Source organism: Rhipicephalus sanguineus, chromosome 11 (genome assembly GCF_013339695.2).
Source record: "Rhipicephalus sanguineus isolate Rsan-2018 chromosome 11, BIME_Rsan_1.4, whole genome shotgun sequence".
Taxonomy (NCBI): domain Eukaryota; kingdom Metazoa; phylum Arthropoda; class Arachnida; order Ixodida; family Ixodidae; genus Rhipicephalus; species Rhipicephalus sanguineus.
Window position 1 is genome coordinate 129,047,177 of NC_051186.1, and position 18,713 is coordinate 129,065,889.

An 18,713-nucleotide genomic window follows, 5' to 3' on the forward strand; every position below is an offset into this window, starting at 1 on the left:
TGAAGAAACTTCCGTTGAATGACCCTTACTTAGTGAAAAGTTCTGAGGATTTCGTGAACGAACTAAGCGGCCTTTGTGTCACTAACGGAAACAGTGTGACGGCGTTTTCTGTAGACGTAGATGATTTGTTTTATTCTCTTCCATGTGATGGTTTGCTAGCCGCTGTGCGGGAAAAAATCCGTGAAACAAATGAACAAGACTTCCAAAACTCAGCAGGCATAAATGTTGACAATTTTATCACGCTTTTAGAATTTTATCTCAATTCGACAGCCATTAATCACAATGGAACTTTTTACATTCAGCGCACCGGCATTTGTATTGGTTCATTCATTGCGCCCATTCTCAGTGACATATTTTTATCTAGCGTTGACAACCGTATTTGCGCTGCATTAAATGACTCTCCAGTCACTGGTATTTATCGCTACGTTGATGACTACCTCATTCTTTTAAAGAAACGTCCAGGTTACTGTTTTGATGACGAAGTCCAAAATATTCTGGGCATTTTTAGGATGCTTGGAGGGGGACTGAAATTCACTTTTGAAACGCCTAAGAATAATACCATACAGTTTTTGGACGATAATATTTCCTTTCTTGAGTCTAATGAACATGTCTGCTGGGAGTATCGACCTAGATCTAAGAAAGGCATCCTTCCGTATGATAGTGCCCATTCCAAGCTTGTAAAAAGGGGAATCGCCATCACCTGTGTACAAAGTGCAATTAACAAATCATGTGAGCACCAAATGAAGGCTAGCCTAATGCATCAGACCGAAAGACTTAAATCATTCGGTTGCCCTACTTCCGTCATCACAGCTGTGAGTGAAACTTTGCTACAAAGATTGAAACGTTCAGGAAGAAAAACTGATGAGCAAGAAAAAGACGAGACCGTTTCATGTGATACCATATGTGCACAGGTTATCGCATAACCTGAAGAAAGTGGCCAACAGGCACCAAGTCAACCTCGTATTTTCTGCTCCTCGTAAACTTTCAACGCTGTGTAATGCTATGAAAGATCGAAAACAAATTATATGTACTACTAACCATGAAACGAAGTTCACCAAGTGCGCCTCTGATGTTGTTTATGAGATACTATTGAGTTGTGGGAGAGTGTACATCGGACAAACTGGGCAATGCTTTAATGATAGGGCCAGGCAACATAAGAACAATGTCAAAAATGGCTATGGCAGCCATCTAGCCTCGCACTGTAAAAAATGCGCATGCACACCCAAGTTCGGGCAAACTAGTTTTTTGACGTTTGGAAAATCGAAAAAAGAAAGAGAAATCGTGGAAGCTTATTTTATCAATAAAGCTGGAGATAAGTGTGTCAGCGCGGCGTCACTTAGTTTAACTACTCATGAGAGATATTTTCTCGATAAACACCTGTTAGTTTAGCAATACGCATGCCCGCAATCGTTGGTTTTTTGTGGCGTTTTTTGTGTGACAAGGCGTTTTTGGTGGCATAGCTATAAGTGGTGATTCTTCAATAAACATTCAGTTGGCAGTTCAGCGCTAGTCCTGTTGTGTGTGTTCCTATTTTTGTCGTCGTTTTTTTCGCGCTGCTTCTAGTTTTCGCATCATGAACCGACTCGCCCAAACCTACAAGTTGTTGCTAAAGTGAAGTATGTTCGCCGAATTTGCCTTAAATACAAAACTCTATGTGCAGCTGGATCCGCTTTTTCATCTCCGTGTATGCCGCAGTGTTCGGGAATCCACTGAAACGTGACAGTTTGACCAAAAACAGTGGTCATGTGGTGGATGTAACCAATGTCTTGGGTCATCGGATGTTGTTGACGAGTGGCGTTAATATGTCTTTCGCTTTGTAGGGCTGCTTTCGAATCCGTTAAAACGACTCATCGTCCAGGAGGTTGTCGCTGAATGTAAAGAATGGCATCCCTTAAAAGAAAACAAAGTGTACACATGAATGGGCATTCAGATTCCTTCTCCTGGAACTAAAATGAAATTATGCACGCTTTACAGAAGAGCTCATCAAGATGATCGCACACCAGTCACTGGGGACGCTCGCACTTACAACACAGCTGTCGTGAAACAAATACCCATAAGTACAAAGGTAGAAAAAACACGCTAAATCACAGAAAAAATGTGACCCTAAGTATCTGTTAATATTTGACAATTCGAGCATTAATTTGTCACAGAAAAACGCGAAAAAGTGAAGGCCACCCTGAAGGCTGTGGTGGCCTTTGGCCTTGTACTCTGTGCATGTTGTAACTTAATCTTGAATTGACTTGGGTAAACGAGCATTGCGCGTTCTCGTAAATCTCGTGACCTGAGCACATTCATCCCCGACAACACATCTATTTACAGGCGTGGTCAAAAGTGGCCAGGCCAGGTTACCATAGAAATACACGGGAAAATGGTCTGCGAACTTTTCACTCCCCCTGCACACGAAGACTCATTTCTGTCCCGTCAGATCGCGCTATACAGGGTTCGCTAGCTATCGGATTATGTAATGAGACATTTATTTACAATACAACATGAGCAGTGTGACTGCGGCAAGAATGTGCGCACGAATTAAGAAAGTTCGTCAAAGACTGCTGAAATAATTTCCAAAAATTTAGGCACATGATTTGTACATCTATGGGAATATTTTAGACACCGATTTTGCAGGACTGAACTCACCCAAGCCTTATGTTCACGTCGTAAATTCGTTCTTCTTACTGCCTGACGCATATCTTGGGTGTGGTACGGATATTATTTTTGCTTTTTCGTCCAAACAAAAAAAAAAACGACCTCATCATGTCAGTGATGCAGGAAAGAGGGAATATTCTGGTGGCTTCGTGGTGTCTACCGAGGCAGCTGCTGTGACCAACACCGTGACCTAGCGTCGCTTTGTTGGTCAGGGGGCCATCATAAAAATATGCGTCGCTAACAAAACTCTGCTTCCGACAACGAAGCGTTATAAGTCTCGATTGCGTCCATTGGCGCACCACTCCGCAGGGCGGACTACTACAGGAAAGGAGGCAAGGCAATGCTTCCGGTCAAGTGGATGCCACCCGAGGCTTTCCTAGACGGCATGTTCACCAGCAAGACGGACGTGTGGTCCTTCGGCGTGCTCCTCTGGGAGGTCATGTCCATGGGATACATGCCATACCCGGGACGAGGCAACCAGGAAGTCATGCAGCTGGTGAGACTAGGCAGCCTTTAGTGCCAGATAAGAGTTACCGCATCCTGTTCCGTTTGTGCCCTCCTAGGGGGTGCTTTCGAAGACATGCATTACTTATTAAGGATATTCTGCTCAATTTATGAGTAAAACGATCGGTAGTCCCATCTTAATGACCCCAATGACCTAAGGACTAAATGAAGTGGATGATTGGGCCAGTTGGTGATTCATATTCTAGGCATACTGCGTGGCAGGAAACAAGGACTACAAGCAGACGGGGACAAACGCAGACTGTAAACTGAATTTTATTGCGATAGCAATTATATGGACAGTCTCGGCTGGATATTGCCGTCGCCGCCGTCATGCACCGTATATGTATAAGTATGTATATATATATAAAGGCCCCAAAGAAAAATAACTCAGAAAAATGCTTCCGAAGCGCGGAATCGAACCAGGGACCTCTTGCTCCACAGCGAGCGGCGCTATCCACTACGCCACGAAACGCAGATCCTCCACGTAGCTAACGGCGAGCGTTATATACACACCATTTAGCGCTGGACGGACTCAGAGACAGCCGGCGATAATAAGCGTTTCTTCATTACCAGCGAGGTGGCGCTAGGAGCCCGACGGGCGCATTTAAAAGTCGTCGGCGAGCTCGCTCGCTTCTTCTTATATTTGCGCATGGGAGAAGCTTGCCCTTCCGCTGTCTGCTCGCGCGGTTTTCTCGTGGCGAGGGGTAGAGGAATGTTTCACGCTTTCACCGTGATGTCCGCGCTCATGTTACGGCGCGTACGAATGTCACTCGAGCTCAGGGACGCCGCCAAACGAACAAACAGAAGATGAGCGCGAACTATCAAGTGTCACAGCTCGACACTTGAAGCACGCTAGTTTCCTTCGCTGCTTCGGCCGCCTTTGCAACAGAAGCGCTGTTCAAACTGAGAGTATCCATTGGCGAGCCTCACTTCGTATAACATTAGTTCCTTGCTATCGCATTCATTGCTTCGCCCTTGCGGCGAAACTGTGACTTTTTTTATTCTTCACAAACCATAAATATATGACTAAAACAGAAGGTGACAAAGAACACGGAAAGTTAGCCGTTAAAAAGCAATGAAACATGGACACCCGATGCAAGAGGTGGACGGGTAGACTCATTGGCCGCGCGCGCCATTTTCTCTGTTTCAGTGATTAGATGGGTACGATCATATTTGTGCTTATGCATCACGACTGTGTTTTTAAACTGCGCATAGCAGCCACACCTGCTGACATGCTGTGCCAAGAAACCCTCTTTGCCGTTGCGTACATTACGTGCATGTGCACGCAGGCGCTCATTAAGGCATCTCCCAAGCTGCCCGATGTAACAAGCGCCGCATAATAGCGGAATTCTGTATACTACGTTCGTGTTACATCTGACAAACTGGGTTTTACGCCTGACATTGCAAAAGCGTTTGGGCTTGTTGCTAGCACATGCCATCCTGGCTTCCATGGTTTGTGAAGAATAAACCTTCAGTTGATAGCCTGCGCTTGTCCCCGTCGGCTTGCCGTCCTTGTTTTCTCTCGCGACCTAAGGATATCTCGACCTAAGGATATCTGTGGTCCCAGCTTTACCAAGGTGAAGCATATTCTATTCTCCTTAAGACGTGTCATTCTGGACAGATATGCAGAAATATAAGAAAGTGAGAAAAAAGAATGGCAGCGATTGAAATATCACAGTGATCGTGCGGATAAACACTGTGTGTCTTATACAGGCAAAGAGTGAGAGCTGTCCCTAGCCCTGAATTTCTTGTTGGCTATGAAGCAACGAACAGTCGACTAGAAGCTCTCAGCAGAGGTGCTGCAGTGGAGGCTTCCATCTGAAATGTATTTCACGGATTACAGAAATGTACATTTCACAGGTTAAAACGGCCATTTCTTCTCTTTTCTGCGGGGGTATAGGTCCAAGTCAGTTAAACATTTAACTACGCGACCTGCATTGCTTCTGAAAAACTTCCAGAAAACTTCGAGCACCATTAATCCCAGAACACAGTCGCAAGCGATTAAACATTCAATCCTCGAAACCAGTGTCCTCTATTCGGCTTATAATCCCGTCCATACTGCAGGAAATTAAAATCATTTCACCAGATTTCGCAAAGATGTCATACCCAAGTAAGCCACGTTGTCAATGGAAACCTTCAATCATCTAATAAAATAACAAAACTGCCCACATTTCACCTTTTAGATGATTATTTAAGACACACAGATTATATACATACAGTAGCATAAGGAGATATCCTCATACGTCAGTTTGGGTGGACTTGGCCGTGCCATCCACATGCATTTCACATTGTGCACAATCAAAGCTTGAAAGTGTACCATATACACTAGACAAAGGCGTCCGTAAAACGCAGCTACAATAAAGGCAATAGCAAGGCTGTAAAGTGCATCTAAAATTGAAGGGGCGATACAATAACAAAAATAGCTGATAAAAGAAACCACAGCAGTGTTTTACATAATTTTGCTGCCCGGCGCACAAAATGATGTAAAGCAATTGAAATTCTGTACGTTTTATATGGCACCTTTTACCAATGAGCTGCAACAAGAATCAAACTGATTAACCATCATCTGCTGACATTCCATGTAATTTCGACCAGGATGACTGCACTCAACAATAGCAAGCAGAGAGAAAGAGAGAAAGAATACAGTAAATGCAAAAAGGGTAACAACGGGACAACAGAGAGAAGAAACATGTGTCACACAATTCGCAATACTCATGCACAGTACAGCGATCCTCTAGCCTAACAGGGGAAGGTGGCACAATGGGTACGGACAGCTCACTTCCGCCTCTCATCGCTCCAGGTGACGTCGGGCGGCCGCCTGGAGCCCCCTGCGAACTGCCCGGGACCTGTGTACCACGTGATGACGCAGTGCTGGCACGCAACTCCAGAGGAACGTCCCTCGTTCGGCACCATTCTAGAACGCCTGGGCTACTGCCTCCAGGACCCGGACGTCGTGTCGGCCCCGCTGCCGGTCTTCCATCGGCCACCCTCCTTGGAACGCGACGCCACAGTCATGAGGCCACCCAATGCCGACAACGTGTGCTTGCAGGTGAGCCATCGTGAACAGGCTCCAATTCCCCCGTATTTTGCATGCAATTACTTCTTCTTGGAGGCAGATGTTCGGGGGAAAACGGCGGCTTGAAGTGCATGAACAGTCGCTGATTAGGGAATGTCGCTGGAGTCAAGGTTTCAACAAGAGGACCTGTCTTCGTCGGAGCAGCCTTCGATGTTTCAGTGTCAAGTGAAATCATGACTAATATGCCTGATGTTCCGTGCATGGTTTTCCGCCGCTTCAGCCGCAGCTAGAAGGAAGGGAAGAGGGCTCACAAGAATTAACTCTCGTTGGTTTCATCATCCTCTTGATCATCGTAGTCGGCGAAACGTGAAAGAGGCCGTTGCCCCCAATGAGGGCAAAGGCCTCTTTCACGTTTTGCCGATTAGCTCGGTCATACGCTTGCTGCGGCCACATTACACCCGTAAGCTTCTTAATCTCATCTGCCCACATAACTTTCTGCCCTTCTGCCCCCTCCCCCCGCGCTTGCCTTCTCTTGGAATCCACTCGGTTACTGGTCATTGCGAGTAACTTGCCTTAGTGCTACATGCCCTGCCCATGCCTATTTCTTCTTCTTGATTTCCACTGAGATGTCCTTACCACCCGTTTATTTCGTGACCCGCTCTGCTATCTTCTTGTCTTTTAAGGTTACACCTATCATTCTCGTCACTTTATGTGCACGTGAAAAAAATAAGCAGATTGTCAAACTTTACCGCGCACCCACCACTATAAAATCACTAGTTTGCCCCTGCGATACAACGGCGGGCGTTACATCACAAGAGTCAGCAGTTGCCATCACCGCACTAGATAAACGCAAAGTTTGAAAATGAAGCGCAAGTGTTCTTTATTTGCCTAGGTGTCTTCGCAAGTCTGCCATCCGCATTGGTGTAGGTCTTCGTAAGCTATATAGTCGTCCTGTCGGCGTCGTGTGTCTTCGCCTGTTGAAAATGAATTGTTTGGGAACGTATGATGCACGAACGCAGGAACCATGTTCATAAGGGCTACACGGTCGTCTTGCCGTGAGCACCAAGAAAAAGCCTGTACTCGTCAAGCTTTTCACTAAGGCTAGTTAGTGCAAACTAAGGTTTGTGAGTTAGTAAAGATGGCAGGCTGAGTTATCGACAGAAGGAAAAAGAACCTGCCCATTTGGATCACAAATTATTACAGCGAAAGCTGTTGTGAGATCACAACAAAAGCCGTTTTTGACGCCGTAGTTGTCCGCCGCCGCCGGTGTCCATAACCACTATCGCGCGAAATAAGAAAGAAAAAACAAAATAAGAAAAACTTGCCAGGATGGAAGGAGGTTCGAACCTGGGTCCTCTGCCTGAGAGCCCAGTATTCTACCTAAGAGCCATGCCGGCGCTTGAAACTGTTTTGCAAAAAACATGGCTGATCCCTCCTTCATAGGAATCGGTATAACACGAAAGTGAAACGTGTCTTCACAGAAGTATTGCTTATTGCGTAGTGATATATGAGAGCTTGTACAGTGTCTATTCGTGTTTGGCAGCTACAGCACCGTTTTGACGTGGATGCACCCACGTTGACGGCATGTCTCAATCGCGACGACTAACGCCCATGATCATGGTTGTGGTAGCTGACGTTGCGAACATATATTTGGACACAGGAAATAGTGAATAAAGCGTAAGGATGATATCAAAAAGCTCATAATCAACATTGGTACCCGGTATGCACTTCTTCAAAGCGTCGTCAATTAGGGAGAGAAACGGCACGGTGTGTGCTTTCTAGCAATGGATGACCGACGCCTGCGCTCATGCATACACTACCACACACTGCGCTTCAGCAACACGGGAGGTAGAGGTTCGTAGCCTGAGCCGCAAACGCGTGCGTCCCGCTGTGCTCTCTCTCGCAGGCGCTAGTCTCGCTCCACCAAGGCGCGACATTCGCCCGTCGAAATCGCGTCCTTTCTGCAACGCGTATTGCAGCAGTTTTGTTGGTGCTCTCGCAATCGAAGCAGTCGGCGGCGGAGAAATCCCGTTGGTGCATGTGGAAGCTGCACTACTCCGATGAGCTGACGCACGCTAACATGAAGCGAAAGGCAAAGAAAGAACGTAACCAACGTAAGTGCGTCAAGGGTGCCTCGGCGACGCCAGCATGGGCAGTGTACCTCGCTGGTATCGAGACGCTGTAACCATGACCTCCGATATCGCACGCAATCTCGGAGTAAGCGCTAGTAAATGTCGATCGTGAAGCATTACTTCTTTTCACCTCTCACAGACGGCGGCACCGCCCCGCTCCGCGCCGCCTACTTACACTGCCAACAGAGAACACCGTGCGAAAGAGAGTGTGTGAGCATCTGCCGAGTTAGCTTAGTCGGTAGGGCGTCGGCCGCTTGCCGTCGCTCTGCTAGATCGTGGGTTCGATTCCCAGCGGGGGATTTTTTTCTTTCTCGCCCGTTGGCGCCCATTTTATCAACGTCATATCCCTGACGGATGTACTTGGTGGACCCCGGCATAAAACACTTTCGTGTTAAAAGACCCTATACAGGCTTCATGTCCGGAAGGAACCACATTAACATTTGTAATGTAGCGTGGTAGAGGAGTAAAATAACAACCAGGCGTCGCACAAAGCGAATTTTGTAAGCAGGCGTCACAGAATGCGAATTGCGCACAAAGTGGGTTGTTGAATGCTTCCAGCCCATTACAAAGAGCTCTGTCATAATTCTTAATCGTCATCAGCCACAGCATCAATAAAGTGCGCATAATGCCTTACAGGTGTTTAGCGAGTACCACGGTTCTTCGCAAAATGACGAAAAATTGCACAGTGGCTGCTTCCCTGCTTCACAAAAATTATGATGATTTATAGCGTAGTGGGTTTTTCGCAAGTGAACTTCTATTGGTTGCCAAGGAGGCCCGTAAAACTCCCATTATCTATTTCCTCAGGGTCTGAATAAAGTGAAGTCCCTCTGTCTCTCTCTCACGTTAACGTATGTTGTAAAGCATGGTGGGAGAGTTAAATAACGACCAGGCGTGACACAATGCGAATTGCGTAACTAGGGATCGTGTAAAGCGTCCAACCTATTACAAAGGGCTCAGCTATAATTGTTCATCCTCATCAGCCGTCGCATCAACAAAGTGCACATAATGCCTTACAGATCGATGGTATTGCGCTCCTCCGCAGAATGACGTATAATATCGTGGTGGGAGCTTCAGAACTTTACAAAAATTATGATTTGTGGTGTAGTGGGTACGTTCTTAGTGCACTTCTATTAGTAGCCACAAGAGAGGTTATAACGGACTCTAGAAATACCCCTCTTCTAGCTTTCGCTGTGACTGTGCTGCGCTTTCCGCGCAGGCCTGGCGTTTTTTTTTATTTCATGATTCCGTTCATTCGGTGTCGGCGATTGCAGGCGGACAGGGGATGCGCTTTTTTTCTGTTTACAAACGAAGCGCGTAGATTTATACAGACAGTGCACTCAGTTGGTGAACTTAGAATAGACGTTCTCGGTAATGTATGGGCTATACCGGGCTCCATATTGTTATTCATGTCTGTTAGAACATGGAACACGATCTACGCTAGGTCCTTGATGCAGAAGTTCATGACCTGACAAGAAAACCTTTCGATCAATTTTCTATTGCTGAGCTGTGTCAAAGAGATGTCAAATGGAACTCTTGAGAACTGCTTCCCCAAACCGATTAGTATAATGTCGTGTCGTGTAAACGTCAACCACAGAACTTCCTAATTTAGCCGTCACAATATCGCTCCAGCTGACTTGCGATCCCATTGTCTGGCAGCACCATGATAGTTCCTTGGAGCAAAAATTATAGCCATTAAAGATTGTATAACAACATTATACTATAACATCACTTATTTTCCTTCGCGAACCATGTACACCCTTGCAATTTCTTAATATCGCGTGGGCGTTGGCACCTGGACATGGTAGCGCCTAATATAGGCGAGATGTAACGAAATTTCCTTCATGACGCCCAAGCGCAGGAAGCGCACTCGTGCGCGAGCGCCTTCAGCTACGCTGTTTGCTTAGAGACGCATACACAATATGAGTGTTATCTGTGCGATCATAGGTCCAGAAAGCCAGTGTGAAGCTGATTGTGGTATAGCTGATCTCGTTGATTCTCGTCGATATTAGAAACTACCGTATCCTGGGCTCGTCGCTGGTGCGGCATTATTAAAACAATGCAAGTGTGTACATATTAGCGCGGAACTTATTACGCGTTATGTAAAACTGCATCTTGGACATTATAGTGGACAGAAGTAGTTGTTACATGCTTGATGTTGTGCTCGATATACGAAAGTAGCACTTAAGTATTTAGTACTAGTAACTATTTTAACAGTGAATGCACGTGCTTCATCAAAGATTTTCCTGGTGTCCACGGGCGTAATGGCAAGTTCTTAATGCAAAGTCTGCCGCGCCCTCATGCCCATAGTCAGGCGTCATTGCCCACACTGTATACATCTCACAAGCGTGCCTTTCGCGCAGGTCTACCGGTCCGAGAGATCCGAGGTCCAGTCTCCGGGCTCGGAGGACTACCTCATCCCCATGCCGTCGTCAAACTACTCCCTGAGCACGGAACGAACCGAACTCCAGTCGGCCTCCTCCTCGCTCGACTCCATGGACAAATTGCTGGGCGGAAATGGCAACCAGCCGAGCGTCAAGGCCCCCGCGCCACCCGAGAAACCGACGACGTGGGAGACAAGTTTCACCACAACGCCGCCCGACGAGCTGCCCATCCGGGCGCCCTTGCAGCAGCCGTACTCCAACGTAGCGCTCAACTGTTAGTGGCCGCGATCCCGGAAGACCAACAAAGGAAACGCGAAAGACGTGCAGGATAGGTAGTTGACCTGGCACGCCTTTCGCCGCTTCCTCTTTGATCATGAGGGACATGTAGGCGGCGCTCGTCGAAAAAATTGCCTCCCTTTCTTGACACGGCACAGGTGAAAAAGACTGGCGTCGTTACGACGTGTCCTTCTAGTCGGCTCGTCACGTTGCAAAAAGAGCACGGGTTACTTCTTCGGCGTTGTGAAACTTCGCAAAGTATATGGGGGAAGTCAACCGGGGATGCTGTAGACAGGTCCGCTTGTCATGTTCCGCGGAGCTCTGGTGTGAATAGTTTATCTTCTTGGAAAGGTTTCTGGGGAGAGCAGTAGGAGGACTAGACGTTACCCGTTACTGTTGACTGTGTCAAATTTTTGTTTTCGTCACTGGGTCTGAAGGCGATGACTCGGATGTCGACAGGACCACGACGTGTGAAGAAGCCAGGAACAGAATAATGAGCGATAGCTTGGGCCACGCAATCACGATGCGTGCGAGCGAAAGACCTGTTTGATCCTGAGGTCGGTCAGGTTTTTAATCTCCCGCGCTTTTGATTCATAGACATGCCTGATCGGCGCGAGTTTTGTCCATAGTTTTGGTGCTTGTGATAGCAGGCGTTATTCACGAAGACCGTCAGGGAGGGTCACAACAGGCATTCGTTCGCCTTTGACCTCGCTAGCAATCGCTAAAGAGAATTGCTGTGTATGAAAAAGAAGGCGCAGGGCTTGTCAGTGCGTGTGCACACTTTGCGTGTTAGCTCTGCCCGAACAGCAATGCCTACGAGTTCCTCGTTGCAGCTCGGAAGGCGGTCCTCAGACCCGAGCTCGGGCAAGAGACACGAGGCAGGAGAAAGGTGAAGCAAGACCTTTATTTTATAATGCGGGCCAAATGCACATCAAAGTCAAGTCGGTGCATATTTACATGTCATTTCTCCTTCACGACTAGAGCAAATATGGTCAATGTTCATCGTTGTATGTGTACTTCCCTTTCCCGTGGTGTAGTGAACAGATATCTCAAGATGCCCGATGTCGGAAAGAAGTCGTAGTTGTGCTGCTTTCGGAAGCGTATGCACTTCAAAATCTTCTGGAGTGTATGCATGGCAGTGACACTATGATAACCCGTGCAAGGCGACGACATCCGCGAAAGCATGAATAAGACTTGATTTCGGGGATTCCTCAACTACTCGGTGGGCAGCCGGGTTGAATTGATCACTAGATGTTTCCTACACTTCAATTTAGAGGAACACGACCTCTAGACTGTTGTGGTGTTGAGAGGAAGGACTAAAAAATGGCGGGACTGGCAGGGTGTACGCGTTTGGCCTGTTTGCAGAGTCCGTAACAGAGTCCAATGAGCAGAGTCCGTAGCGTGTGTGCCGCGCTGGGGTCCTTCATTCGAATGCACCCGCTCGTCGTAGGTTGGTAGGGTGGATGCACGTCGGGAACGCGTTGTTTCGGGACATTGGATAAACCATGGGCTGCACTTGTTGCCAGCTTTCGCCAGGGTTTCGCCAGGGTTGACAGGGTTCGAAGATGAGACTGGACTGCTCGCAACTGTGTCGCATTGTTCGCCCCGATGCAGGGGTCTTGTTCCTAGACAATATGTCCTTTATTTTTTAAATAAATTCAGGCGCTTAGGGGGTTCTTCTGTTTGTTAGTCACTGTTCTTGTAACTCCTGGTTCTTGTGATTGACCCAATCGTGAAAACAGTTCTGTGAACTCGACCCTTCGGCTAGACAGTCCTATAGCCTCATGCAGGCTTCTCAGTCTTTGCTTGTTATAGAGCTAAGACTGACGCTACGTCAACAGGGCCGTCACACGGCTGTTTTACGATAGCGACTGTTCAGGAGATGGATCTCACCCTGCATAGTTACAATTTTTCTTTCGTTCGCGGTTAACCAACGAACAAAAGTGATTCGCGCTTGTGGTTGTTACCTCATTGCGTCCCAAAATCGCATGTTCCAGCCTGGCTACCTTGCATTTCTCCCGTTCTCACGGACGACGCGAGCAATGTTAGTTTCGCTTACTGCCCAGCAAAAGCTGTTCGCAGTGAGGTGCCATTTTATGATCTCAGGACTTTCTACGTAATGTTTTAATTATTTTTCACATATTTTACGTCGAGGGGTGACGTCAAGGCGTTACGTCAGTTGTGACGATTGCAGCCAACCGAAGCTTATTCCACATCGTTTCACCTTGTCCGAAGGTGCTGCGATAAGGTTGTTACCCGTTACCGTACTTACTTTTACGGGTGCCCGGGAGTGAATCAGAGCATTATTATGCTCAACATCGCTATCCCCGTAATAACATAGGGAGAAAGGGTAGGGTGCTGTGTTCCCTGCTTTCAAGCGTTATCAGATCACTCGAGCTTCTTGATTCGTTATATTGCGTTAGTCAGTTGGTGGAACGGAAAGAAAATTTTAGTACCTGATCTTCAACTCGTGCGCGCTTTAAAAATAAAGCATGACGATGTACTAGTCATGTGTGACCGCGAAAGCCGTCATGAGAACCTTCCACTAGGTTTAGAATGTTAGGAAAACGCCCAGTAGGAGAATTTCACTCCCATCTTTGACGTTTCAGTTGTGGAGTTGTATTGTTTTGTGGTAGTTTGTTCTTGTACGTCGTCACAACACGAGCCCAACAAGCGAAGTCGGGACATCCTTGATGTGTTTACGAAACCATCCCGTCTTTGTAGAATCGAGGTTTGGTATTCCCAGCTTCCACGAACTTCTTTATGATGCAGGAAGCAGCTTCGCACAAGCTTGTTGTTAGAGTAAGTCTGCGAACCGTTGCATTCATGCGCCGAGGTAACCGGCCCAGTAAATATGAATGTAAACTGCAGTTGGAAATTAATGTGTAAACATAAACAGCTTCCGTTCACCTGTCGTCAGTTTGTGTTCTTTTCTTGCTATTTTTCGGTCTGCTTTGTTACATAACAGGAGACACTAGATATTGAAGGGGAATCGGTTAACGGTTTATCAACCAAAGTTCCTGTTCTAGTCATATACGGATACACGCGTGTTACTGGAAACGTTGTCACGGCACTTTACACGTCCAATATGCAGTGGGTAAAGTTGAAGCGAGATCAAATCAGAATGCCGTTGTGCGTACACTTATTTCCTCCAACAATGTCCAAGAAGAACAAATCCCGTCGACGGGCCCTCGCTGAATTCAGCCAGTGTCGGCTTTGTTTGTGTGCATGGCACGTGCGTCAAATTCCACCTCGTTCTATAATTATACGCACAGAATAGGTTTTGAGGCTGACATCAAATTTTGTTTGAACGTCAACGCACCCTACGGGTCTCGTTTCAAAGTCGTTTGCATGTTTGTCGAGTATCGACCACACGCCTAATATAAACTGAAAGCGTGAAAAACTGTCGCTTTCCAATATCCAGACGATTCGCAATCTGGTTATGTTCGATATTACTCGTTATGGCAGCGCTGTGGGTGTTTATGACTCCAAGTACCCTTCGCAATGTGGTCAAATGGGGCGCCATTTCTTATCCATACTTGAGTAAGTTTACTTGGTTACTATAATTGAGACGTTTTATAAGCTTCTTAAAATTCGACGAGCCGATGAACACCGAAATTTCTTTATGATAACCATAGTATTAACGATGTCGTGGATTAGATGTCGAGAATGAACTCTTGTACCACAAGCTGTTCGTCGCAAGACGAGAAAGCACGACATTTTCACTTCAAATTTTGCTGTGATCAACTTTGTTCCCTAAAGAGAGGTGCTGTGGGCGGAGCGGTAGCTCGCTTTGATAGCGAGGCTAAGGCCCTTCTTTTCTAAGATCACAACAATCACAACGGCTGTACACGAGTGTACTGTCGTGTCGTCTTAAGCCTCGTTGTACTGTTCACTGAGTCGTCCATTCGCCACTTCCCGACATTGCTGAATCATGCTGTTATTATACAGTAGGTGAAGGGCCCACGTCTGTTCACTTTACCCGTGCGTACGAAGCGTTTGGTGCACGTGGTCTAGTCACCAAAGCGTTCGGTAAGCTCACCGAGCTATAACACGACCTTTACGCTATGTGAACTCGGTGCCAAATTTGTTGCGCGTGTCTTACCGCGCCTCTCTCGTTTAGTGACTATCTTAACTACCTTGACATCTAGTCACCAGTTTCAGTCGTTTTGTAAACGACGAAACACCGATAACGTGTACCCTGTATAGTGAGAGGTGATGTTGAACCCACTGCGATCGTGGTACTGTGTTTTTTTTTCTGCCAATCATTTTGCCTCCTGCACCATTACGACACTCATGAATACCTTGACACACAAGCCGGACAGGCTACAATACCTGTCTCAACACGGGATCCTTGACTAAGCTCATGGACCGTGTGCAGCGTGATCAAAGTTGCGGCGCAAGTTTCGCAGAGTCCTCATCCACAGGGTGCTGAGATCTGACCTTTATTTGCTACCGGGTGCTAACAGGTGTTTCGATTCGATTCGCCATATGCTGTCCGCGCTGTTTCCTTTTTCAATGAATTTAGAATGACCACAGGATCAAAAAAGTGTGCCCAGGAACACTGTAATGGTGTCAAAGTGAAGTCACGATTACCCATTACGTAAATGGAGTGCAACGCTGTAATGTGTAGACAGTTGTACAAAGTAAGGCATGCGACTTCCGGATCCCTTGTATGCTGCCGATATATCAATACATATGGGTGGTATCGAATGCATAATGTTCTATTCGGTTTAGGCTCTCTCCAAAGATGTCATGCGATTCGCAGGCTTCTCGTCCATTTGTTTGTGTAGATCAGACGTCACATGTGGCCACAAGTGGCTTTCCGTTTTTATGCCGAGCAAAAGACCTTCAGTCCCTGTTATATACTAAATACGACCTTACGTTCCTGGGCGGTATTTTTATCTGAAAGCAAACGGTGCCAATCTAAAGTAGTGTAGAACTGTGCACAGCGTCACTTGATCCAGTGATGCATTACGATCAACTGAGCGGCGAGCAGAGAGAGGAACGCGAACATCTCTTTTTGTGCAGCATTCGCTGTAGTTAGGCTTGTGTTAGATATACGCTTCTTCGTGCTTTCATCATCGTTGTGATCGTGCTCGAGACTTTGTATGGCGAATCGTTCGTTGTCGACCCCTGCTCACTTATTTCGTTGCTGTTACGGCGTGGCCACTGTTTTCATGTACGTACGTGCAAAGTCCAGCATAGTGTCTGTGAATGCCGACGCCCTGCTGCGCATGGTGAAAGTCAAATACCCTTTATCTTTGAGATTATCTATTCCGGTGAGATCTATGTACTTGTACGTGTAGTGTGCCAACTGCTCATGTCTCGTGCTTGTAATACATACATACATACATACATACATACATACATACATACATACATACATACATACATACATACATACATACATACATACATACATACATACATACATACATACATACATACATACATACATACAGAACGCGCATTTGAGAAAGTGGCATGAATACCTGTGATTGGGTGAGAGTCGCCCCCTAAGTGTATGCACCCGATCGCGTAAGAGTGTCACATGGTTCAGGGAGGGTGCGTCGTCAGATCTAAGGCTGGGGACCTACGCGCGACGATAAGCTCTTACTTGTGCGTACACGTGAAAGTCCGCACTGCCGCACTGTGTATGTATATATATATATATATATATATATATATATATATATATATATATATATATATATATATATATATATATCACATCGCACATTTAGTGTAAGCCGTGGTGGCGCCCAATGCGAGGTCACGTTCCTCGGTGTGAGCTTTTCTTAGTCAATGATCATGTGTTTGTATGATGCTGGGTAAAAATCGCTTATTATAATTTTGTAGGAGGAATGCATGCTGAAAGTTTAATCACAGGAAACAAAATAACCCGAGTATGTCTCTGCGGCATTAGGCAAAAAGAAGATGTATCTAGCTCTCTTCTTTCTTTCTTTCTTTTTTTTTTTTTTTGAGAAATAATTTCTTCCACGAATGAAGGTTCTTCGGAGATTAAACAAAAATTAAATGGCTTCGACCGCCTGCACAAGCACCATACTGTTACACGGCACATGATGCACTTAAATATTGCGACCCAACAAAAAGCAGTAAGAAATCAAACATGTAAAACGAAGTCTTCAGAATGGCGTGTCATCATTTACGAAGCAACCACCTCTAAACTGAGGAACAAAGCGTTGCTTCAATTTCAGTTTCAGTTTATTCGTTACATATACATCAGTGACATAATGCTTGTACACACATGCGGGTACCAGACTATAAATACCCAAAACAGGACCGTCTGTTAAGAATTATAACTAAATTGAAGTCTAAAATTTCCAGATTCATCGTTTGCGCGTGCTTCGGAGAAATGAGCGACGGAAACGAGCACTTGACAGGGCCATTTGAACGCCGACTCTTCTAGCGAAACATAACCGTGCGTGCCGTACAGTTGAGTATCTCGTTTATTGTTTTCCTTTTTTTATGTAAACTCAACAATTCATCGTAGATTTGCGTGTGTACACTGAAAGGACCTCCGACTTGACGTTGTTGGAAATAAAATTGACTTGATTTGACTTAAGTTTCCGCCCGCAGGTATGAATGAGCAACGGAATCGTCAACCACTAACTCCAGTCTCGAAGATTTAGCGCCAGTGATGCATTTCTTAAAGGGTAGACCGTGATGTTTGAACGGCGTTTTTTTTTCTGTTCATTTCAATCAATGGCCTGAAGGGCAGTTACTCTTTCCTTCTGTGAAGGCTCGTCCATCTTATTCTCTCCATCGCTGCGGTGCCTACCATCACGAAAATCAAACGTCGTATTCTATTATATTTAAGCGAAAAATCAAGTCAATAAATTGATAACCCAATACAAGCTCGGCGTATACTTTGGGGTACTGGTTTCTGTGCAGAACTTATAAGGCTACGGTGGCTGTAAAGACGTGACGAGGCCTAGAGTGGTGCCGCAGTTCTTTCCGCAATTCCGTTCAAAGTTTGACACAAGTCTACACGCCTCTTTCTTTTTACCCGCCAGAGCGAGTAATGATGAACTATTATGACAGATGAGTAAGGAGGCTCTGTTATTTTTCTATGATGAAGCGCTCAGTCTATATACTCAAATGAAGTGATCACCCGCCTTGCAAGGGTGTATTCCTCTACTTCTTTTTTTCTTTTCGCTCTGCACAGCCAGCAAGCCCTCACCAGAAATGGCAGTGCATATGAGTTTTGGCAACACAGACCACAAAATTTCGCGATGAAACAATAGAGGGCAACTCTGACTCCCGTCAATGTTCAGCTATCGTACAGTGCGTGGATTCGTCTGATATTTGAGCCTGTGTCTTGCGAAGTTACTGCGCGTTCACTTACTACGTTAGAGCTGCCTTCATATGCCTTTATTTTAAAGCGATCCTACATATCTGGTTTTTTGAAAACGCTGTGTTAAGGTACAGTAAAACGCGTGCTCACGCATAATCACCGCGATTATTCCCTTTGTTAAAACTCAATATTGCGTCGAAAATGATTCAGCGTCCGCAGAGTCACAATGTTGTTCGAAGCCAGAAGCCTAAAGTTTTTAGAGAAATTCATATGCCTGTACCATCATTCCCGTGTAGGCTTAACCACAAGGCTCGCATCTCTCGATACACTAGCGCCAAAACCCCATCTAGCGATCTTTAAGGAAGGTGTGGTCGCGGACATTTGAAGCTTCGTTTTTCAATGGTTCCCACCATCAATGCAGGCCATCAGAGCTATGTCGC

General features: G+C 46.1%; 1 protein-coding gene across 1 annotated transcript in view; it reads left to right on the forward strand.

Moving 5' to 3' along the window:
- Window positions 1-16,629, forward strand: part of LOC119375405 (ALK tyrosine kinase receptor) — an 81,089-nt gene extending 64,460 nt beyond the window's left edge. Inside the window, exons 14-16 of the mRNA XM_049411257.1 lie at window positions 2,953-3,139; window positions 5,948-6,196; window positions 10,656-16,629. Coding sequence (XP_049267214.1) covers window positions 2,953-3,139; window positions 5,948-6,196; window positions 10,656-10,955 — 736 coding nt within the window. The 3' untranslated portion in view covers window positions 10,956-16,629. The remainder of the gene's footprint in view (window positions 1-2,952; window positions 3,140-5,947; window positions 6,197-10,655) is intronic.
- The last annotated feature ends 2,084 nt before the right edge of the window (window positions 16,630-18,713 follow it).